Source organism: Brassica napus, chromosome C4 (genome assembly GCF_020379485.1).
Source record: "Brassica napus cultivar Da-Ae chromosome C4, Da-Ae, whole genome shotgun sequence".
NCBI classification, from domain to species: Eukaryota; Viridiplantae; Streptophyta; class Magnoliopsida; order Brassicales; family Brassicaceae; genus Brassica; species Brassica napus.
Genome location: NC_063447.1, coordinates 37,570,443 through 37,595,427, shown reverse-complemented (window position 1 = coordinate 37,595,427; position 24,985 = coordinate 37,570,443). Strand labels below are relative to the sequence as shown.

Here is a 24,985-nt window from a genome sequence, read left to right as displayed (position 1 = left end):
GACCTACGCTCTTCAGGTTCCACAGGTGTAGATTCTACGATTCTTCGTAAATCTAATTGATCATCTTCCTAAGATGATGAAACCATCTCCTGTGTATCTCGAACTTCTTCGAGTTGTACTTTACTCCCACTGTTTTCTTAGAAAGAAACTCTCTCACAAGAAAAACGCCACTACGAGCAACAAACACTTTGTTCTCAGTGGAGTTGTAAAAGTAATAACCTTTGGTTTCTTTGGGATAACCAACGAAGGAGCATTTATCTGATTTTGGTCCAAGCTTATCTGTAAACATACGTTTGACATAAGCATCAGAACCCCAAATTTTTAGAAAAGACAAATTTTGGAACCTTTCCAGTCCACATCTCATATGGAGTCTTTTCAACTGATTTTGATGGACATCTATTCAGCGTAAACACAGACGTTTCTAGAGCGTATCCCCAAAAAGATGGTGGAAGATCTGCATGACTCATCATAGATCGAACCATATCTAATAAAATTCGATTTCTCCTTTCGGACACACCATTCCATTGTGGTGTTCCTGGAGGAGTGAGTTGTGAAACAATTCCACATTCTCTCAGATGATCATTAAACACTTGACTCAAATATTCTCCACCTCGATCAGATCGAAGAGATTTTATTTTCTTGTCAAGCTGATTTTGTACTTCATTCTGAAATTCTTTGAATTTTTCAAAAGATTCAGACTTATGTTTCATTAGACAAACATAACCATATCTACTGAAGTCGTCAGTAAATGTAATGAAGTACTGATAGTTTCCTCTAGCATGTATACTCATTGGTCCACATACATCAGTATGTATAAGTTCCAACAAGTCTTTGGCTCTTTCACCGTGTCCAGTAAAAGGAGCCTTAGCCATTTTACCCAATAAACAAGATTCACATTTTTCATATGATTCATAATCAAATGAGCTCAAAAGTCCATCATTATGAAGCTTTTGAATGCGTTTCTCATTTATGTGGCCCAAACGACAATGCCAAAGAAAAGTCTGATTCGTGTCGTTAGACTTGAATCTTTTGGTACTGATATTATAGACAGGCACGCTTTGGTCTAGAATATAAAGTCCATTCTCTAATGGACCGCTACCATAAAAGATATCATTACGATCAAAGGAACAACACTTGTTTTTGATCGAAAACTGAAATCCTTCCAAATCCAAACAAGGAATGGAAATAATATTCCTACTTATAGCAGGTACATAGTAGCAATTCTTAAGCTCTAAAACCAAGCCTGAAGGTAAAGACAAATGAAATGTTCCCACGGCTAATGCAGCAACTCTTGCTCCATTTCCCACCCGTATGTCCACTTGACCTTTCTCCAAAATTCTACTTTTGCTTAGGCCATTCATATTCGTACAAATATGAGCACCGCAGCCGGTATCCAATACCCAAGAAGTAGAACCAGAAGTAGTAACATTTACTTCTATAACATAAATACCCTTAGACGATGTTTCAAAAGTCTTTTTCCTTTTCAGATCTTCCAAGTAGGGTTTAAACTCTTGTTTGAGAACAATTCTCGGGTTTCGATACCATTGAAGGAAATTTGATCCATTCAATTTGTCCTTCTTAAGGGCATATTGGAACGAAAATGGGTTGTGAGGAGTTAACATTGCTGGAATAGAGGAATAACGAATATTAATATGATGTTCAGGAATTAGAGAAATCTTAACAATTAAGAAAACTCATATTATATTCAAAACATTTTCCTCAAACTGAATATAATATCCAAGATCCATATTTCACTAAAATCCGAGTGAGCTTTGGCTCATCGCCCGAATGTATAGCTATTTAGGTAAGCAACACTTTACTAATTATATCCAATATAATTCTTGGTTGTCAGATGACATCTTATGTCTTATCCAACCTATGTCTCTAAGCCCAAAACCGTTTTGATAGCCTAGTCAAGTAAACCAATCTTAATGTGGATGGTAACCGTTACCATCCACCTCACTCATGTAATTGCAGACACCTTACTTTGGCAAGCCCATCTTACAACGAAACGAGCCTTGATAGTTGATAAGATTGGACAGACATCGAAAATACTTGAAATTAATTGAGGAACAAATTTAATTCAATTTTAATTTTATATTTAAAATTTATATCAAATATAAAATATAAATATAACTATACATATCTTATATGTATTTTAAAATTATTTTTACATCGTTAATTTTAATTTAATCTTGAGAATCTAATCATATTAGTATTCTAATTAAATGAAAGATTAAACATGTGTTCGAATGAACCAAACCAATTTACAACCGATAAAACTGAACCGGCTGGTATAATTGGTTTCACATGTCACGAGTGAAATACTTGTACTAATTTAAGCGTTGGATTCATAACATTACAATAATGTTTTATGGCTAGTTATTTAATACGCATATCACAGGCAAATAATGCATAATAATATAATAAACCGTATAAAAGGAATATACTAATTGCATAAATATCGAATGATCACATCAAACATACTTATCCCATTCATGCCGTATTAATATGTAATATTGAATTTTCCTAAAATCAATATTCCTTAGCAAATAAATTAATACGTACATCTTTATCTAATAATTCCAAATATATAGTTTTAGAAATCGATCAATACCATAATCAAATTAGGGTTTATATCGAATACATCAAATTCAAACTATCAAATTATTGGAATTATTTATCTATATCAAATTATAGATTAAACAAGATCAAATTTCAATATTAAACAAGTAGGCTCTGATACCACTGTTAGAATTCATACCGGTTTATAACAATTTATAAATCCACCTATGAATTTAGTTTGCCTAGATCTCATGCAAATACTGAAATGAATCTAGATCTTAGAGTTCCGAATATACCTGGTTATTCGCAGCGGAAAGATGAATAAACCAAGTCGAGATTTCAAGCACTCCAAACGTCGTGCCTCTATCGGTATACACACGCACACAAACTAGATCGATACGGGATGCTAGTGCCGGAAAAACTTGACAACGAACGGTTCGTCTCTAATTCTCTTTCTTTTAGGTTTCGGCTTATGTCTCTGCACCTTATTAACACAACACCTTGTGCCTTTTATAATACACGTACAATAACCTTAATTAAAGGTTAATAGGCTTAGCCCAATCTATGAAGAGATTACATTAATCATTCTTCTCGTGTAATTGCAAACGAGCATAACACATATGCATATATACATATAACATTTTATATTGTACATATCATATTACTTTAAACCTAAAATATTATTGATCTAGTTTGCTTAGGTGTGTGACCCTATAGGATCATATAATATTAGCAATGAATTCTCAATTCATAGATTATAAGTGGTTTCTAGGAAGACATTATAACCACCTAATATTATACGACTGTCGAATCTCGACGTTACGACTATAACTAGAGTAAGTACAAATGATTTTAGGACATTCCCAACATAGCATGACCGTCTGGGTCTTCAGAGATCGCTATAATAGCAGTCTCGTGGAAATCAAAGGACAGGAATGGTTTATGTTGAGCAAAACATCAAACATGTCTCTAGAAAAATGTTAGTAATTTGGACAAAGTGATTACAATCTGGTGGCAGTAGAAAATAAAGTTTAGGGTTTAACCTGGTGAGACTTGGTTCCCTTGACAAATCTTTGGAGCTAAATAATAAAGCTTCTTCAGTCAACCCGTTTTCAGATTATATACTTGGCGGAAATTGGGTCTAACGCACACATTTCGTGGGTGGTTGTCAACAGCTTCTTGGTAGCTCAGATGTTCTCCGTAGTCCGCCTGCAGCAAATATGAGAAACTGATCTTGTAGTGTACTACACATTTTTCCTCCCCCAATCTCTCTAGAGATTGATCAAATAAGTCCAAAGTTCAAATATTTTAATGGTTTTCTAACTACTAAAGCTACTAACCATTCCAGCAATCAAACAAGGTGATAACAACAAAAAGAAGTAAGGTATTTACAGGCCCGGCCCTGGGCTAAAGCCCATAAAGCAATAGCTTTAGGCACCAAAATATATATAAGTATTTGGGGCACCAAGTTTAAAGGTTTCCTTTAGTGTAGTGGTTTATCAACTGTTTCTTTTAACCTGTAAAGACAGGTTCGAACCTGAATTTAACCAGACTCCCTTCATTTTTTCCCTTTCGTTAATGGCAATAAATAAAAAGAAGACTTGATCAGTAAAGATTTTGATTACCTTTTTCTAATAACTTTAATTTCCTTATAAATAATAGGAACTATAGTAAACGACATTAACTTATACATGTTATAAAATAAATAAGGAAACTAAATAAAAGTAATTATTTTCTTTACCTTAGCAATTGACACTTATCTCCTCACTTCTCCGCATTATTTTTCATTATTTTTTTGTCAACTTTTACTACATGTATCTTTTTCATTCTCCTTTTCTAATTGCATATGAGTTTCATTTTCATTCTCCTCTATTTTTTCTTTTTGAAATTTTTTTGAATCTCAGAATATGAATTTAGCATTGCTGAGAGACTATAAAAACGTAATAAAATTTTACCAACTAGAATTGATGCTGCTATAATTGTTGTCTAATTGTTTGTTTTTGTTAAGATATGTATATATTATTCTATTATCTAATTTATATCTTCTTTTAATATTTATTGTTCAAGGATTATGAATGTAATTTAATTTATAGTGATAAACTTGTAGATTTTTTTTTGCTTTTTAAAATACTTAGAGTAAACAAAAAAAATTATAACTATGGGCCAATATATTTCTTGTTCCGCTTTGGGCACCACATCAATCCGGACCGGCACTGGGTATTTACCTCTTCGTAAACCCAAACTATATTGGCAAAATGTGAAAGAGTATATACTGCAAAATGTTTTTCACAGTATATGATGTTCATTTGTTATGTACATCCCTTGGATATAGCAAGTTAAGTATGATATTTAATCCATAAATGATTTATTGAATCAGTTTACAAATGATAAAAATATATTTAGTGAAAGACCAAATATCCTTTTAAACGAAATTAAATAGTACAAAAGTAATATTATAAGGTATTCTTAGGAAAATCATGAGTGATTATCTTTTAGTAAGATAGATATTAACATATAGGTAAAAAAAAACTAATTTGACGGTAGTCATGGACATATTATCCAATATCTGAAAAACAAACTAAAAAAATCGGAACTAAAACCGGATAAAAATATACAAAAATCTGAATGGTTTCTACTTCTCTAAACCCAAAGAGCTAAAACCAAACTGAAAATCAACATAATAGTATTAATTTATATATATATATATATATATATATAATCTAATTTTATAATAAAAATATCTAAAACCCCAAATTACATGAATTATCTGTTTTTCAGGTTTAACTCAGAGTTTTTGGAATTTTGAATTTTTTGGCTTTAAACCCAAATAAACACAAAATAAAGCCAAACTATTTCTAATTCGGTTCACTTCGGGTTTTATGAAAAAATTAAAATCTGACTCGAACTCAACATCACCCGAATCGCTCTGATTCGAAAAGTTATGGTTCATAAATGGGTCTTAACACCCCAACTCCAATAACTTGAAAATTGAATAAAGATATGAACCTAAATTCCGAATGTCCATCACTATGATATGTTAAAATAAATTATTCTCAGTTAAATATCTTAAACTCAAATATTAAAATTCAGATCAGAAAAATTAATAAATTTTAAATAAAAAATTTAACTAAAATGTTATTCCGCGATTTCAAAGCGCGGATCAAAATCTAGTGTAATATTATTATCTGTACACAAGAACTAGGCTCCAGCTACTAATGAATGACTAGGAGAGTTTTGGCTCATGATGGTCAAAATGCCACTCTCTATGTTTTATGTGAAATGATAAAAACGGTAATGAGTGATGATGTATATATCTCCTATTGAACCATATTCGTTTACAAGCAAGACAAAGTAAACGAAAGCTGACTTGATCAATCTAACTATCTAAGGCATGCAACATGGATCAAAGCAAAATCATTTCAGGACACAGAGCAAACATTTGATAGTCTTAGCAAGTTTCATTTTCGAGATTCACAAAAGTAAAGCCATCTAAAAATGGGTAAAGAGGGTTATAGGTTAATAGTAGACGACAGAGACAAAAAAAAAAAAAAGTAGATTCCATTTCTAACACGACGATAAGGTCATTGGTTGTGAAGAGATTTTGTGAAGGCCAGCAGGGTGTATTCACCAAACTGGGTGTCAGTAGGAGGATGGAGATCAAAGACTTAGGAGACTGGTCTAGAGACTAGCATAGGCTTCTGCATAGTGTGAATGTGTCTGAGAATTCACCGAAGCTCACTGAATTGTGCGGGAAGGACTCTCCAAGGAAGAAGAAGCTCTCTCTGGCTAGCTTCTCAACCTTATGAAAACAATAAAAAAATTAATCAGAGTAGACACAAACAAGACAACGGAGAACCTGAAAGCTAACAAGACAAAATATATATATGTACCTGCAAGTTTGTTAATATGATGTTGTCCATAGTCAGAACTATTCGGATATCGTAAAGACCATCGCCGAGTATTCTGATTGCCATGTACTCGAAGAAATTCTACACAACTGCTTTCTGTTTATCAGGAGTTTCGCCGTAGCTGTCTGGGTTTAGGAACCACAGCACGCATGTCACTTCATTCTCCTCTCCTGCTTTTAGTAAGGATGACTGAGACCCCAGAAGATTCTTGTGTCCCCAATTGACGAATATCACCACCACAGAAAAGCGTCTCTGAAGAAGATGAAGTGGAGAGTATTTTGTCCAGGAGGCTATACTATGCATGTCAGAGTCATCGAATACGAGAGAATGTCTCGGATATGACTTCACAACTGGTCCACGCACCATCTCGCGTATCCAATCGTCAAATATTTCACCTCTGGTCATACTAGCAGACACCTATTAATAGCACATATATATGTTATATCAATATATGTGAATTAGTATAAATATGTGATAAATAATATTTTAATTTGTTTAAAGCACTCACATAAGTAAGCATTCATCCAGAAAATTCTCTCTGCTTCAGTTCTTCAAGTTTCTCCTCTGTGGCTTATCTATATTCGAACCGCTTTTCTGCCATGAAAATCCTGTACATATGTTGACAATAATATAATTAATTAAGATTTAAATTTCAACTTGTTAAAATAAAAATTTGTAAGCTAATTTATTTACCTCTCTTATTGAAGAACATCTTCGCAGTTGGTGAGCAAATATGTTTGCAAATGACTGCGCTCCTGCTCAGTAAGTCGACGGTCCTTTGGTTTTCCGCTAAGTCGTCCAACATCTGTGAAGATGTCTGGAACCGAAACATGATATGTTGCCAGTTCACCTCTATCATCATGCCAAGCAGGTCTTCTGTTTTTGGTCTGCACTTCTGCTGGAAAGTAGAACTCGGCAAAGTTTGAAATTTCTGAATTTATCATCTGTGCGATTATAGAACCTTCCACCCTACTATAATTTTTCACCATCTTCTTCAAATGGTACATATACCGCTCATACAAATACATTCATCTATACTGCACAAGACCACCAAGTTCCAATTCTCTTGTCAGGTGAATAACAAGATGCTCCATAACATCAAAAAATGATGGAGGAAATATCTTCTCAAGGTTGCACTGAATCACGGCTATGTTAGTCTTCAAATTTTCAATACCTTCAAGAGTCACTGATCTCGTGCATAAATCGCGGAAGAAAGCACTAATCCCTGCAATTGCTCCATGAACATTCTTTGGTAATAGTTCCTTGAAGGCAAACGGAAGGAGGCGCTGCATCATTACATGGCAATCGTGATTCTTCAAGCCGATAAACTTTCCTTCCTTTCTGTCGACACAGTTACGCAAATTAGATGCGTAACCGTCTGGAAATTCCACATCGTTTGAAATCCAATCAAAGAACGCATCTTTTCCCTCTACATCAAGTCGGTATATGGGAAAAGGAGCCCTACCATTCTCATCAACTTGAAGTTTAGAACGAGCACATATATCGACTAAATCCAGTCTTGACTTCAAATTATCCTTTGTTTTACCTTGAACGTTAAGGATCTTGTTCATGAGATTGTCAAAAAAGTTCTTCTCAATATGCATGACATCTAAATTATGCCTCAGCAGATGATACTTCCAGTATGGCAGATCCCAGAAAATACTCTTTTTGTGCCAGTTATGTAGTTCTCCAACAGCATCTACCGGATAATGCACATGTCCACCTAGGTCTTGGGTCCTTTCTGCACCAAAATCTCTTAGTTGTGTCGACAAATCTGCCCCACAAATTTCCAGATTGGACTGTCAAACACCCTCTTGTTCTTCGTAAACAAATTCCTACTCCTACGATATGGATGATCAGGTGGTAGGAATCTCCTGTGATAGTCAAACCAACACGTTTTCCTTCTGTGTTTTAGTTGGAAAGCATCAGTGTTATCTTGACAATATGGACATGATAGCCTTCCATGCGTTGTCCATCCAGATAACATACCATATGCTGAAAAATCAATTATTGTCCACATAAGTACTGCCCGCATTTGAAAGTTTTCTTTACATGAAACATCGTATGTTTCAGCACCTTGAGCCCATAGTTGTTGCAACTCATATATTAGTGGCTGAAGAAACACATCAAGTGATCTCTTAGGATGCTCTGGTCCGGGAACGAGAATGGAGAGAAACAAAAACTCTCGTCGCAAGCACACGTTTGGCGGGTTGTTGTATGGTGTAAGAATGACTGACCATAGAGAATATTGTCTTCCACTCTTGCCAAACGGGCTGAAACCATCAGTACATAATCCAAGGTAGACATTTCTTCTCTCATACGCAAAGTCGGGATATTTTGATTGGAAATGCTTCCACGCTTTTGCATCTAAAGGATGTCTAATCTCACCATTTGTTGAATACTCCACATGCCATCTCATTGGTTGCGCTGTGCGTTCAGACTGATACAACCTCTGCAACCTTTCCGTCAAAGGCAAATACCACATCCTTTTAAATGGCACTGGAACTCTTCCACTGGTATCTTTATAACAAGCCTTTCCACAAAATTTGCATGTAACCCGCTGTTCATCCGCCCTCCAATAAATCATCCAGTTATCGCTGCATACATCTATTACCTGATACGATAAACCAAGACCAGCTACCAGTTTCTGAACCTCGTAGTATGAACCAGGGGCTACATTATCCTCAGGTAGAATACCTTTTACAAAATCATCAATCGCATCCACACAGTCTTCAGCCAAATTATAATCTGTTTTAATGCCCATCAGTCTTGTTGCAGATGATAAAGCTGAATGACCATCTCTGCAACCTTCGTACAAGGGTTGCTTTCCAGCATCTAACATATCATAAAATCTTATAGCTTCTGCATTGGGTAAATCTTCCCCTCTAAAATGATCATTTACCATATGCTCAGTATCTACACCATAATCTACATCCTTTCTAATTGGTTCTTCTAACCTAACAGCAGGCTGAAGTTCGCTAGTACTACCATATTCATAATCAGTTTCTCCATGATGATACCAAATTTTGTAACTTCGTGTAAACCCATTCAAATATAGATGAGTCCAAACATCCCACTCTTTAATAATCTTTCTATTTTTACAATTAGAGCAAGGACATCTTAACATACCCGTTTCTGCTTCCGATTGTCGTTGAACTAACTCCATGAATTCGGTTATACCGCGTTGGTATTCTTCCGTAAGCAATCTCGTGTTCGGATCCAAATGAGGTCGATCGATCCAAGAACGATAATAATTTGAAGAAGACATGTTTTTTTCAATCAAATTCGTGTGTAAATATAGTATGTGAGAGGATGAAGAAATGGAGTGAATGAAGAAGTTGGTGGTGCGGGTATTTATAGATGAAATGATGCCGACAGTACCGAGGAAATTCCGACGGAATACTGACGGCAACGGCTCTTTCCTCGGAATTTTTAAAATCCCCCAACGGCTCTTTAACGGCTATAATATATCCTCGGATATTCGTCGGTGTTTTCCGAGGAATATGATTTCCTCGGTATTTCATCGGTATATTCCGAAGAAATTCCGAGAAAACCCAAATTTTGGGTTTTCTCGGAATTTCCTCGGAAATTCGTCGGAATATTCCGAAGATCTCATTTTCCGTCAGAATGTCCGTCAGAATTACGCTGTTTTCTTGTAGTGACTGCTTTCTGTTTATCAGGAGTTTCGCCGTAGCTGTCTGGGTTTAAGAACCACAGCACGCATGTCACTTCATTCTCCTCTCCTGCTTTTCGTAAGGATGACTGAGACCCCAGAAGATTCTTGTGTCCCCAATTGACGAATATCACCACCACAGAAAAGCGTCTCTGAAGAAGATGAAGTGGAGATTATTTTGTCCAGGAGGCTATACTATGCATGTCAGCACGCATGTCACTTCATTCTCCTCTCCTGCTTTTCGTAAGGATGACTGAGACCCCAGAAGATTCTTGTGTCCCCAATTGACGAATATCACCACCACAGAAAAGCGTCTCTGAAGAAGATGAAGTGGAGATTATTTTGTCCAGGAGGCTATACTATGCATGTCAGAGTCATCGAATACGAGAGAATGTAACCCTCAGAAGAAGTTGGAGTGGCGATGTGGAAGGAGAATAGTATGGTGTGGTCTGTCTTCGCATTGACATGTGAAAACATACAAGATTCTCCGTCGCTGCAAAACCCGACTCTCATTAGTTGAGGTATAACAACCTGTCTGACTAGGACGGTAAACAAAACAAACCTGCGAATTTGCTGCAGGCTGGTATTGTTGACTGAAGAGTATGAGAGAACAGGCATTGGTCACCTCGGTTGCAAAGTCCAATTAAGAAAATATACGCAGACTGGGGGCCTCTCCATTGTCAGCGTAGTAATCCTCAGGTTCGATTGCTCCATCATGGCCATTATTATCAGATGTTCTTATCTACGGCAAAATAGAAACAGTAAAAGATCAATGTGTGCTGTAAGCATGCATGCATGTAAGCGCCAGTGCTTTAATAAAAAAAAAAAAAAGGAAACGATCGAGGCACTCAACACAGCATGTGTGATCAAATTCATATGGAGGATAGTAATAGGTTTGGTAGAGAATCAGAAAAACTAATGAATTGAGGTCTGAAACGATGAAGTGGGCTTTAGTGTAAAACAGGTAAAATTCCAACAAAATAGGGAGAATCAAAAGGCTCTATTAATTAGCATGTGTGATATATAAATTGTTTTCCATTTAGTAAAATGGAAAAGCTTACCTGAACTAATTATAATATTTCTTTCATGCACGAAAAAAAAAGATTTTTAGTGACTTAGATTTATGTTTTTGAATTACTTAAATTTCACAATTCTTCTAAAAATATATGTTGAAATTTTTGATTATCAAATTATTTGTGGCTAAAATTTCAAATTTTAATATTTATATTTATTATTCAATAATTATAACATTGTAAACATAAGTATAATACTATTCTCCGCGAGATTTCGGACAAACACCTACTATACAAATAAAAAATAAACAAACATAAGATTCCTATTTTTTCACATGTGAAACAAACAAAAAACGAATCTTACAACTTCTATCAAAATGTATTTTTTGTTATAAATATTGTGATGTCGTTTATAGAAAGTTTTGCTCATCAAATTTGAATTGTACTTGGTATCTAAACGGTGACCAAGGGAATGGGTGAAAATAATCTATTGCTTATCATTCTTTTCAATTTACACCATTTATAAAAAATATTTATTACTTATGATTTCTTAACATTCTTTCATATTTAAGGAATAATAGACTACATTTAGTTCTTATCAAATTAGGAAAGGAACAAATTTCATTTTGTTTAATTCTTCATTATTCATTTTCTTCTTATTCCTCTTATTTCTTGAATGATTACCAGTTTGAGATTTGGTTTTCAAGTTAAACTTTCATATTGTATCTACATATAAGGAGTTTATTATTGATGAAATAAGACATATAAATTCTTCTCTTCTCTTCTTTTCTCTTCTTTAGTTAAAACACATTATCAACACGAAGCTCTAGCGATTGTAAGCTAATAGATATATATATATATATATATTTTTAGTTTATATCTAATCCTTTTTCGAATGATGTTTATTATCAATTCATGGTTTGTAAGAGTGGATACATAATATAAGATTAGGAGCTTAATTGACAATACTGATTTGGCTTTGTTCCAAATAAAAAAAATCATTTGATCAATCATCTTGTTGATGTTTATAAGCTGATGCTCAGTATGTTATATTTTGTATTTGCTTGATTTTATATCATTTGTTTCACATGTCATCAACGTTATGTGAGAAAAAAAAAACAAAATGTTTTAGTATAGTTCATTCATTAAAATGTTAGTATTGATTTCTAACCTACGGTTTTAATACATGGCTCCATATTTTTATTTGATACAACTGCGTATAGTTATAACCAATGGTTTTTGAGTATTATTAATACAACTTCATATTGTTTATAGCAATACCTTCCATTATTGTTTAATAATTAATCTACAGCTGCATATCATGTTTATTAATGAACATGTGAAATGTTGTGATGTATTAGCCTCAAGTTAGTTTTTTTCTGAAAGCTTGTGAGTTTAGGCAAATACTTTTATCCTCTGTTAGTGTTCATCATATATGATCATGTTTCATATTAGTTCTCCAACGTTAGGATTCGTTATTGTGAAACAGCAAGAAAGACATAATTCCAGCAATTGTGATGAGGAATATCACACCAAAAACTATCAACGACCAAATGAAGAGGATAAGATGAACGGTGGACTTTGTGAAGAAAATAGGACCAATGCTCAGCATTAACCATTCAACATTGAAATATCATTCCGTAGACATAAATTTACTATTTCAGTGATGTTTCTTTAAATGTAATCAATATTTAGACTTTATGTAATTAAGAATTTACTATATTGGTTCTTCACTTTCGGAACAGTAAAGAGTACTCTTAAGTCTTAATATTATATAATTAAATATTTGCTTAAAATTGTTTTTTTAAGCGAGTGGTTCACATATATATAAGATTAATTAATTTATCAAACAAACATGTTTCGGCTCCTTGAAAATATATAAGTCGATATAGAACCTAAAGTAATTAAATTATTATTGATATAGATTGGTACAATAAGCATGATGAGAGCAATAGACAGCTAAAAGCTCCAGCAAGGTAATAAGAAAAGCGACAAGAAGTCACTCATAGGGAATTAAAGACACATCAGTCCTCGTAAATGGAAACCTTGCGCAGTTTCAAAATTGCTAATTTGTTCGAGATTTTGATGGCATCATCAACTCTTCCCGAGCGAACATATCCATTGACCATGGATCTGAATGTAGACACATCAGGAGGAGGAGACAAGTCTTTGTCTGAACACATGTCCTCAAACAAACCTTCAGCCTCCCACATCATCCCACGCTCGCAAAGCCTAGCGATCATGTTACTATATATAACACCCAACCATTCTCTTTCTTCCCTGTTGTTGTGACTCGTTGAATGTCTCCATGGCCTTGTTAAACTCGTCAAGCTCGAACCAGTAGTCCACCATTATGTTAATGGTGTCTGAATCAAAACGTTTGGATTTCTTCAACATGTATTCGAACAAGGTATGAGCCTTTAGTTCACTTACGCTTACCCAAGTACGGATAGAGCTATAGCACTCCATAGCTTTCTTTTCATTGCCATGTTTGAGCCAATATTCCACAAATATCGTAGCAATCGATGCGAAAACTCCCGGCGAATCGGAATCATCATCGTATATCAGCCTATTCTTGTGAAAGTAATCATCAGCATCCTCAGCATCCATCTGATCCAAGCGCGCACGAATCTCAACGAGCATGGGCGTCCACTCATTAGTTGAGCATATACATAATCTCACGGATGAAGCTTCCCGGTAGCCATACGCGTCGGCCAAGGCTTGAGTCAAAAGCCTAAACGTCTCTTTGTCGGGACCGAACGGAACAGCGTGACGGTACAGTTGAAGGGCGTCGTCGACACGGCCTAGCTCACAAAAGGCTTTGATCACGTGGTTGAATGAGACGATGTTAGGGACGATGTTTTTCTCGTTGAAGAATATTAGAGCTTGAGCTCAAGAAGATGATTCAGAGTTTGTTACGATCCAAAAGTGTAAAAATGTATATTATGTTGTAACGTATACAATGTATCTTCATGTATTTATACTACCTGGTTTATATCACATAACCACCGGTTCAATCTAATTGACTCTTAACCGACTTTATACTCTAATACCCTCCCTTCAAGATGGAAGACACAGGCTGTGGATGTCAATCTTGCTGACCAAACTTCGAAACAGAGCAGGCTGAACAGCCTTTGTGAAGATATCTGCCAGTTGAAGTTCAGACTTGACGTGAAGAGTCTTCATAAACCCACTTTGCAATCTCTCGAGTACTACGTGACAGTCGATCTCGACGTGCTTGGTCCTCTCGTGATACACCGGATTCGAAGCTATATAGAGAGCCGACTGATTGTCACAAAAGAGTGTAGCAGGAGCAATGACATCACAATGCATCTCGTGAAGTATAGTGGTGAGCCAGATAAGCTCACAAGTGGTGTCAGCCATGGAACGATATTCCACTTCAGAGCTGCTGCGAGAGACTGTGGGCTGTTTCTTGGAACGCCAGGAGATCAGAGAGTTTCCAAGGAAGACGCAATAGCCTGTGATCGATTGTCTAGAATCAGGACAAGCCGCCCAATCAGCATCAGAATAAGCAGTCAACTTCAACGAGGCAGAAGCAGAATAAAATAAGCCTTGACCGGGATCGTTCTTCAGATAACGAAGAACTCTATGAGCCACTTGGAGGTGAACATCAGTAGGTGCAGACATGTATTGACTCAACTTATGAACCGCATAAGTGATGTCAGGACGCGTATGAGTAAGATAAAGCATACGTCCAACAAGCCGGCGATATACTGATGCATCAGGAAGTGCTGTACATGAAGAAGCAGACATCTTGAGATTGGGCTCCATAGGAACAGACAATGGTTTGCATCCCAAGTAACCAGCTTCCTCCAGAAGTTCTAAAGTGTACTTCCGCTGGTTCAAGGAGATACCAGTGTGATTATGCGCAATCTCAAAGCCAAGGAAGTATTTTGCAGGGCCAAGATCACGAAGCTTAAAGGCAGACTTCAGTACATCCTTAAAAGCTGTAATCGCACTCTCACTGTTACCAACAATCAAGATGTCATCAACATATACAAGGACCGCCAAGTAGACATTCCCAATGTGGCGGATGAATAATGAATGATCCGAGTGAGTTTGTGAGAACCCATCACCAAGAATTACTTGAGAAAGCTTCAGATTCCACTGGCGTGATGCCTGTTTAAGTCCATAAATGGACTTGTGGAGCTTGCAGACAGAATTAAGAGCTACTTTCTTGCCAGTAATAACCTCATAACCTTCAGGTAAACGCATGTAGATCTCTTCATCTAGATCTCCATTGAGGAAAGCGTTACTCACATCAAGTTGAGAGATGGTCCAGTTCTTGGCAGCAGCAACACTCAGCAACAGACGGAGAGTACCAATCTTCGCAACCGGAGAAAATGTGTCCAAGTAGTCCAATCCCTCCAACTGCGTATAACCTTTGGCTACAACACGCGATTTACTTCTCTCAATGGTGCCATCTGGATTGTATTTGTAAGTGTGAATCCATTTACAACCAACTGGATGTTTATCAGGAGGAAGTTGACATACAGACCAAGTCCCAGCTTCTTCAAGAGAACACATCTCAGACGTCATGGATCTTTTAAAATCCTCAGATTGAACAGCCTCGGAAAAGGTTTTGGGAAGTTTGTGAGAGGATATGGAAAGTATGAATTTCTTGTGACCAGGATCAAACTTATCATATGACAAGAATGCAGAAATAGGATAAGAGGTAGTGTGTTTAGGGTGAAGAGGAGGTTCAGATGAATGATTCAAGAGGTAACAATGATACTTGTCAAGATATGATGGAGCCTTTGTCTTTCGTTTTGACCTTGTCTCAGAAATATTTGGTCCAATAGTTGTATCTTTTACAGACGTTTCTGATGGTACTAGAGGAACAGACTGATTAGGAGAACTAGACAAAGAAACACCATCATTAGAAGAAGCAGTATTATCAACAAAAACCGAAGAATGGACGTCAGATCCTAAGTCAAAGAAAGCAGGAAAAGAGGAGTCTGGAACAGGAAGTGGAAGAACATCTTGATCAAAGAAAGATTGCTCACGAGATAAAGAACTTGCGTCTGTAACAAAAGGAAACTTATTTTCATGGAAAACAACGTTTCGAGAAATAGAAATAGTATTAGTTTCCAAATCTAAAACCTTGTAACCTTTATGACCGTGAGGATAACCCAAAAACACGCATGGAACAGCTCGTGGAGTATTTGAAGTTAATGCGACGACGATGCGACGACGATGAGGTTTAAGGTCTCAAGTCAGAAGGCAAGGGAGAAGGTTCTTCATCGTGGTATATGGAATATTGGGGTTCCTATGTTAGTGTTGAAATGGTCGCCAGAATCTGAAGGGGAAGAACAGAAGGAAGAAGCCATTCCTATGTGGGTTCACTTGGAGAAAGTACCTCTCCACATGTACTCGTGGGAAGGATTGAGTTTTATCACCAGTACAGTATGCTTTCCAGTGAAGCCACACCCAGAAACCATAGCTTGTTCTAATCTAAATGAGGCGAAGATATTTGTGAGAGTTGATGTCACAAAAACTTTGCCAAAGGAGATCACATTTTCAAAGGAGGGAAAGCAGTTCACTGTTAAGTTCTACTACCCATGGCTACCGGCTAGATGCAAGTTATGTGATAAATGGGGTTACAGTGAAGCAGTGTGTGCTATGAAGAGCAAGGGAAAGAAGAGAAATGAAACTGGATCCCCTATTACGAAGGTTAATGGGGAGAAAGTTGAAAGTCCTAGTTATCTGAGTGTAGTGAATGAGAAGGAAGGTGTCTTAATGGAGGGAAGTGGTGATAAAGTTATGGATGTGGTAGAGAGTGAAGGAGGTGCTAAAAAGTTATAGAATGGTGTCGGTACAAGTGGGTGGCCTAAGGTTTCGCCAGCCAAAACAGGAAGATCTTTAGTTCTATCAGCTCAGAAAGTAGATGATGTTGAGATCTCTGCATCAAAATTCTATGTGCTTAGTCTTGAAGATGTAGATGAGGGAGAGTTATTAGCAGATGAGAAGTTACTTACTGTAGTGGATGATGATCAATTAGAAACTGAGGAAATGGAGTTACTTGAGAGTGACCAGGTAGAAGACATTGATCAACAAGTTCTTGAGGAGAAAAAAGTTGGGTCGAGAAGAGGACGAAAGGCTAAGGCTCCGGATGCAAATCCTGGGAAGAGCATTCGGCCTCGACGAAAGCACTAATATATGGGGAGTTTCTTCTGGAATGTTCGTGGTTTCAACAAATATTTAAAACATTTTGTGATAGAAGAGTGGGTTCATCGTAATAACATGTGTTTTGGGTGCATTCTGGAGACGAGGGTAAAGGAGAGTAAAGCGGGTAGTATTTTGAAGAAAGTTTTTCCGGGTTGGTCTTATATGACTAACTATGAATACAGTGTGGGAGGGAGAATATGGCTAGTGTGGAGAGATGATGTTTGTATGACGCCAGTTTATAAATCTGATCAGCTTATAACTTGCTCTGTGGGGTTGCAAGGCAAGGATGATTTCTTTTATACTGGAGTTTATGCAAATAATTTGGCAGAGGAAAGGAAGGAACTATGGGAAGATCTTTGTCACCATCAAGATTCTGCTATGTTCCGTCGTAAAGCTTGGATGATTGTAGGAGATTTTAATGAGATTTTGGATGGCGAGGAGAGTTCAGGGTTTCTGGAAAATGGTAGGGTATCAGGAGGTATGAGAGAGTTCCAAAATGTGGCTCTGCATTGCAACTTATCTGATATGGGTTATCAGGGCTCTATGCTTGGTGTAACAAGAGAGAAGAGGGATTCATATGTAAGAATTTGGATAGGGTGCTAATAAATGATGTTGTTATTCAGAGGTTTTCAAATGCTTATTCAGTTTTTGAAGCGGGGGGATGTTCTGATCACTTGCGATGTAAAATTCAACTATTTCCTCCAAAAGAGAAGTTGAGGAAGCCATTCAAATACGTAAATGTTATTGGGAGATTGGAAGGATTTCTTCCATTAGTAAAGGAGTATTGGGATCAAACCCCTATACTATTTCACTCGACCTCTGCTATGTTTAGATTCTCGAAGAAATTAAAGAATCTAAAACCTCTGATACGTCAGCTTGGTAAAGAGAAGCTGGGAGAGCTCTCGAAGAAAGCAAAAGAAGCTCATGAGTTCCTCTGTGAGAAACAAAAGAAGACTCTTGATGATCCGAGTGCAAGTTCCATACAAGAGGAAGCAGTGGCTTATGAGCGTTGGCTTCATGTAGCTAGTCTAGAAGAGGATTTTTTTGAAGCAGAGGGCAAAACTTCATTGGCTTGACGTGGGATATCATAATAATAAGACGTTTCATAATGCCATCAGAGTTCGTAAGGCGCAAAACTCTATTCGAGAGATAAGATGTTCTAACGGGAGTTCGGTTACTAAGCCGAAGGATATTAAAGAAGAAGCAGTCCGGTTCTTTTCAGAGTTTCTCAATAAGTTTCCTGATAATTACACTGGTGCTACTTCAGAAGAATTAGAAGAGCTGCTAAAGTTTCGTTGTTCTGAAGAGGATTGTAGTTTGTTGGAGGAACATGTGACTGCTGAGGAGATACGTAAAGTGGTCTTTGCTATGCCATCTAACAAGTCGCTTGGCCCTGATGGCTTCCCAAGCGAGTTTTTCAAAATAACTTGGCCCATTGTTGCTCAAGATTTTACTATAGCTGTTCAATCTGTCTTCAGGTTTGGGTTTCTTCCCAAAGGAGTAAACTCCACAATCCTGGCACTTGTTCCAAAGAAGACAGACTCGCTAGAGATGAGAGATTACCGCCCTATAGCTTGCTGTAACGTACTCTATAAGGTTGTTTCAAAAAATTTAGCAAACAGACTCAAGTTGATCCTTCCCCGTGTCATCTCAGAGTGTCAGTCTGCTTTTGTGAAAGGAAGACTGTTGATGGATAATGTCATGTTAGCTACTGAGCATATCGAAAGGAGACTGTCTCGCCGAGATGTGTGATGAAGATAGACATATCGAAAGCATTTGATTCTGTGCAATGGTGTTTTGTACTCAATAGTCTGGAAGCAATAGGGGTCCCAGAAAGGTTTATACATTGGATAAAGCTGTGTATATCAACTCCTTCGTTCTCGGTTCAGGTGAATGGCGAGCTTGCAGGGTATTTCCAAAGCAAGAGGGTTTTGAGGCAGGGTTGCTCACTCTCTCTGTATCTCTTCGTTTTGTGTATGAATGTGTTATCACAGAAGATTGATAAGGCAGTGCATGAGAGGAAGTTTCAGTTTCATCCTAAGAGTAAAAATCTTTCTCTTACTCATCTATGTTTTGCCGACGATCTAATGGTGTTTGTAGAAGGAACGAAAGAGTCTATTGAGGGAGCATTGTCTGTGTTTGATGGTTTTGCCAAATGGTCGGGCCTGAGTATCAGTATTGAGAAGTCGACGGTTTATATGGCTGGTATTCAAGAGGACGAAAAGAGGAGAATTTTGGTAAATTTTCCATTCGCAGAGGGTTCTCTACCGGTTCGTTATCTGGGGTTGCCACTTATAACTCAATCAATGAGAAGGCATGATTATCTACCGTTGATAGAAAGAATCAGAAGTAAAATATGTTCTTGGACGTCTCGGTTTCTTTCTTATGCGGGGAGGCTTCAGCTGTTAAAATCAGTGATGGTCAGTATTGTTAATTTTTGGGCTTCTGTCTTTAGACTACCTAGTAAATGTATAAAGGAGGTGGAGCAACTGTGTGCATCGTTTCTATGGTCTGGACCAGCTTTAAAATCTTCAGGAGCTAAGGTGGCTTGGAGTGAGATATGTAAACCTTTAAATGAAGGAGGTCTTGGAGTTAGAGCTTTGAAAGAGGTGAATACGGTGTATGGATTGAAACTTATATGGTGGATGCTTGCAGGAGATTCTTTATGGGGAAAATGGATTAAAGAATATTTGTTAAAGAAGAGAAGCTTTTAAGAAGTGAAAGTAAATTCTCAGGTGGGTTCATGGATGTGGAGGAAGATGTTGAAGCTTAGAGAGATAGCGAAGACATTCTACATATTAGAAATTGGCAGTGGGAGACGCATCTCTTTTTGGTATTATTGCTGGTCTGAAAAGGGTGTGATATTTGATCTTGCGGGCGAGAGAGGGTTTATTGCTTTGGGTATAAGAAAGGAAGCCACTCTGGAGGAAGCGGTGCTGAATTTAAGACGGAGAAGACAACATAGATCAGAGGTTTTGCGAGAGATAGAGGAGGCTCTTGAATCTGTGAGAAGTAAGATTCAGAGTGAGAAGATGGATGTCAGTATCTGGAGGAGGAGGTCGGGGTATCGAGAGATTTTCTCAACAAATGAAACTTGGATGTTGTTAAGGGGGACAAGTGTGCAATGTCTATGGACACGAGGGACTTGGTTCTCAATGGCTACACCTAAGCATGCATTCATGACATGGTTAGCCATGAGGGGAAGATTATCCACCATGGGCAGGGTATCGAGGTGGAGCCAGGGGACAGATACTACCTATGTGTTGTGCAAGACTGATGTGGAGACTCTAAATCACTTATTTTTCGAATGTTCTTATGCTACGCAGCTGTGGGAACATCTCGTAAAAGGTATTTTGGGTAATGCTTTCACAAATGGTTGGTCTGAAATGGTGAGGATAATCTCGAGTGGGGGTTATGATAAGAAGAGTATTTTCTGCATAAGATACGCCTTTTAAGCTGCTGTCTATGCTATATGGAGGGTAAGGAATAATGTTCGATATGGGGAGAAGCTGATGCCTATTTCCATTTTGAAGAAACTCATTGATAAGGAGATAAGAAACAAGCTCAATCTGTTGAGTACAAGGAGGAGGAGAGGCATGGAGTGTGCTCTTCAATTCTGGTTTCAAACTAGAGTTTAAAAGAGGAGTGTAGGGAATTTTCAGAGTTATGAGTCTTTGTATATAAATAGGTTTACACAATGATGTAACAAGGCTTTTTGATGAATAAAATTTAAAATTCATTCTGAAAAAAAAGAAGAGACATGTGGTCTCCTGTAAGTCGTACGATAAGGGGTATATAATGCAATTAGGAAGATATAATAGGGTTAAAAGCGTCAACTTGTCTGCGTCCGTACACATGCAAATTCAGCTAAAGGAAGGTTTATGTTTAACCATTTGCGAAAATCGAAAAAGTTTCAATCTGCCCGCCTCTCTCTTCTCCTTCACTCAGAGCATATTCGAACTTCCGGTTAATTTTCAGGCGATCAAGGAGTTAAGGGATCTCGCACTTCTAAATAACAATTTAAGGGACCACGCAAAGAACTCACAAACCATACGGTGCCCTGCCCACTTTTCATGTTATCAGACCAAAAAGAATAATAATGAAAAATACAGAAATTTTTTTTATTGGGAACTAACTATAAAGACTATCAGACCAAAATAATAAGTATATGAAAAATGCAGAAGATTTTCAAAAGAAAAAGTAACACATGGGGGGACCTTCAATGTTCAAACGGAGACAATACGGATGGATGGACGACGTCACTATTGTTTGATAAAACTTTTAAAGAAAAAGTAAAATGTTAGTTATATCCTTTAGTTAACAGATAGTAAAATCATTGTCGTTATTTAAAGCGTTTTGTTTCATTTAAAGATTTTATGGGACCGTCGTCTAGGCGTTCGGTTCTTGGTATAGTTTATACCCCACATATTTTTTTTTATGTTTTGCTAAAACCTACTTTTTTTTGTTTCTTATTCACCTATTTTTCTAAAAATTACAAACTAAAAGTCTTTAGTGAACACGAATGTGATAAAAGAAATCTCATGTGATTATTTATTCTTAAAAACAATTATACTAGTTCAAACTTCATTAAGATCAATAAAAGAAAGATCATAGAAAAAGTTTTTTACTTTATCTGCAAGCAAAACGAGGGTCTTCCTGTTGATTTTCGTTTAATTAATTACACACTCAAACGTGTCAGCTTTAGGCCATAGCATATGCATACATATTTTCCTCAAAAAATATACATACATATATACTCGTATATGGGTTTTATTGAATGATATTTGACCCGGATCATTAACTGAGACAGAGATACTAGAAGTTGTCTCCTCACACATTATTTTATTATGATACCAGAGTGGTCACACTCGCAAGTCTCACGTTCTTAGTTGTCACAAATTCTAAGCCAAAATCGGAAAGCCTAGGTAACCGTGCGTAGAGTTCAAAGATGTATGTGTCAGCTTTGTTGATTTTTTTTTTCTTTTTCTTGTCCTCTCTCTCGTATACACACATCATAATAAATTTAGGTTTTGGGCATTTTATCCGGATCTAAATACCGAACTGAAATTGATCCCAAAAAGATCGGTTTGGATCAGCTACGAATAATGTCATCTAACCCCATCAGATCTTGTTTTGAAAGATCTGCGGGTCTTCGACTCGACCCAATCCGAATCTGAGACATGATGAAGTACCCGAGACTTCTACTATATATCACGTATATATAGGTATTTCAATATATTTTGGTATTACGATTATTTTTTAAGTTTTGGATTTGAGTGCATATGGTTTTGGGTTTTATGTTTTAGGTAAAATTTTAGATTTCTAAAAATATAACTCCGATAATCAGATAAAAATTTGATTATTTTTATTCGGTCGACCATATATATCTCTGCACCATCACCCAACTGACAAATGATGTCTAAGTCTCTCATAGACTTGACCCTAACTTTGCACACCCATTTAGATACTCATGAGCACTCCTAAACTTTCTTGAAATCTTGGCAGACAATCTCCGGAGATCTTGCCCTAACTTTGCACAAGACCCAAACTCCTCTTTTAACTCCATTTCTTTCTTTAAGTCAGCATTTTCATGTTTTCGGGTCATATTTTGGATAAATTTTGGATATTTTGGATATTTAAATATTTTCATGTATTTTTGTGTGGTTTGGATATTTTTTGGGCTCGGACCCGACATGACCAAACTGAATCGATCTGAATCCGAATGTGGTTGACCTTATATTTGCACCATCGCCCAACTTACTCCAAATGATGTATAAGTCCCTCATGGACTTGACCCTAACTTTGCACGCTTGATTTGGATGCTTCTGGACATTCATGAATTCTCCTTAACTCTTCTGAAATCTTGACAGACAATCTCCGGAGGTCGTGTCCTAACTTTGCACAAGACCAAAACTCCACTAAACCCTTCTTTTGACTTCATTTCCTTTTTCAAGTCGATATTTTTCATGTTTTATCAGATTTTGGATTAAATTTCGTATATTTTCGGGTATCTTTTGTGTTTTGGAATTTTTTCGAAAATAGGACCCGACATAACCTAAACCGAATCTGATCCGAATTCGAACCGACAAATTCTAATTATTTTATTGGATCCAACTATCTGAGATCCGAATCGACTCGGATCTAACCGAATCCGAACTGATAAATTCTAAGTACACTACTAAATCTAAATATTTAATACTTTGAGTACTCCTACCCCACGAAATCTGAACCGAGCCCGATCAGTGGACCCCACCCGAACCCGCACGATATAAATAACATACTCCATCTGTTCCTAAAAGTATGATGTTTTACAGAATTTTGATGTTCCAATATATAAGATGTTTTCGTTTTTCTAGGTAACTTTTATTTTATTAAAAACTGTGCATCCAATCATATTTTAATAGTCTATTTTGTAATTGGTTAAATACTATTAATTTATAGTTTTAATGATAATTTCTAGAAAAAATAGCTTTATTAATATGTGTATTTCTACCTAAACATCATATATTTGGAAAGAGATAGAGTAATACATTGTCGTTTATGTTAAAGCGTGTGTTCTAGGAATGTTTAATATTAAATATACGAATTTCTCTGACTTTTTCGTTGGTTCATATATAATGGGTTTTATGGTCACTTTTGACCGGGACCACTGGCAGAAAGTGTGTGATATTTTTGAGACAGAGAAACTAGACGTTTTGTCTCACTTAATTTAATGTTCTGAGCTATCATCTTCTTTTCACATTGTTTTGTTCTCTTTAAAAAAATGGTCACGCCTCTTTCTTACTTGTCACAAGCCGTAAGCCAAATAAGGAAAGTCTCAGACGGCGGGGTAACAAGGGCTAGAAGACGCGTGTCTCCGCATGTTTAGGGGTATTACTACTATACAAATTTGATTCATATTAGCGTTCGTGTTATGTAAAAAGCAGAGAGCCAAAAGAGGAGTATAATGTATATATAAAAAAAAAGTCCAGCTTTTAAAAATTTTCTTTCTGTGTTTGTAATGGCATAGTCTCTTTGTATGCAAAATTTCTTTTTTATATCTAACTTTTATATATGGGTATAGAACTATACATACAAAATAATATTATGCTTTTGTATTCAAAATACTAGACATAGTACCTCTTGTCACGTGAGAGACAAACGACGTGGTCTTGTCTCAGTGATTAGTAATTGAATTTTTAATGTATGTCTAATAATTAGTACTAAAAGAAGCTTAGGGATTGTTTCATGATTGTTTCTCTCTTTGCGATCTTACTAATGCAAAATTTCTTTTTATATATTATGGTATAGAACTATACGTACAAAATAATATAATGCTTTTGTATACAAAATACTAGACATAATAAAATTTCTTTCTTACTTGTCACAAGCCGTATCTTCGTTTCGTCATCTGAAGCCAAACTTAAACACATTTTGGAGTAATATCAGTATAAATATCTAATTTTAAAAATATCTACAATATTTTAACATCGTTGTTGGTAATAATTAATTATACTAAATCTACCTACCATATATAATATTGGGTACTTGTGGTACAGGAAACGCGTGACGTCCGACCTCTTCAAAGTAAATGAAGCGTTAACGATCACATATGTTTGAGTTTACACACATACATAGGTACGCCACATAGGTCAGTC

At 36.5% G+C, this 24,985-nt stretch overlaps 1 protein-coding gene, 1 long non-coding RNA gene and 1 pseudogene across 2 annotated transcripts; 1 reads left to right on the top strand and 2 right to left on the bottom strand.

Moving 5' to 3' along the window:
• Positions 1–5,964: 5,964 nt before the first annotated feature.
• Positions 5,965–7,626, bottom strand: LOC111209576. The gene is made up of 2 exons (XR_007322238.1): positions 6,456–7,626; positions 5,965–6,364 (listed from the first exon to the last, which is right to left on the bottom strand). It is a non-coding gene; the product is annotated as an uncharacterized LOC111209576 (long non-coding RNA).
• Positions 7,627–13,048: 5,422 nt separating this feature from the next.
• Positions 13,049–14,133, bottom strand: LOC106417579 (annotated as a pseudogene).
• Positions 14,134–17,510: 3,377 nt separating this feature from the next.
• LOC106417580 lies at positions 17,511–20,803 on the top strand. The gene is made up of 6 exons (XM_013858360.1): positions 17,511–17,927; positions 17,972–18,367; positions 18,447–19,094; positions 19,159–19,257; positions 19,343–19,585; positions 20,084–20,803. The coding sequence occupies exons 1-6, from the start codon at positions 17,511–17,513 to the stop codon at positions 20,801–20,803; spliced, it is 2,523 nt and encodes an 840-aa protein (XP_013713814.1).
• Positions 20,804–24,985: the final 4,182 nt, after the last annotated feature.

Bases quoted from the DNA above. Each gene is read 5' to 3' on its own strand.
- LOC106417580 (XM_013858360.1), top strand. From the start codon at position 17,511: ATGACTAACTATGAATACAGTGTGGGAGGGAGAATATGGCTAGTGTGG. The intron at 19,258-19,342 runs GTATTTCCAAAG...GTGTTATCACAG, and splicing joins GTGAATGGCGAGCTTGCAGG to AAGATTGATAAGGCAGTGCA. The intron at 19,586-20,083 runs GTAAATTTTCCA...GTAAATTCTCAG, and splicing joins ACGAAAAGAGGAGAATTTTG to GTGGGTTCATGGATGTGGAG.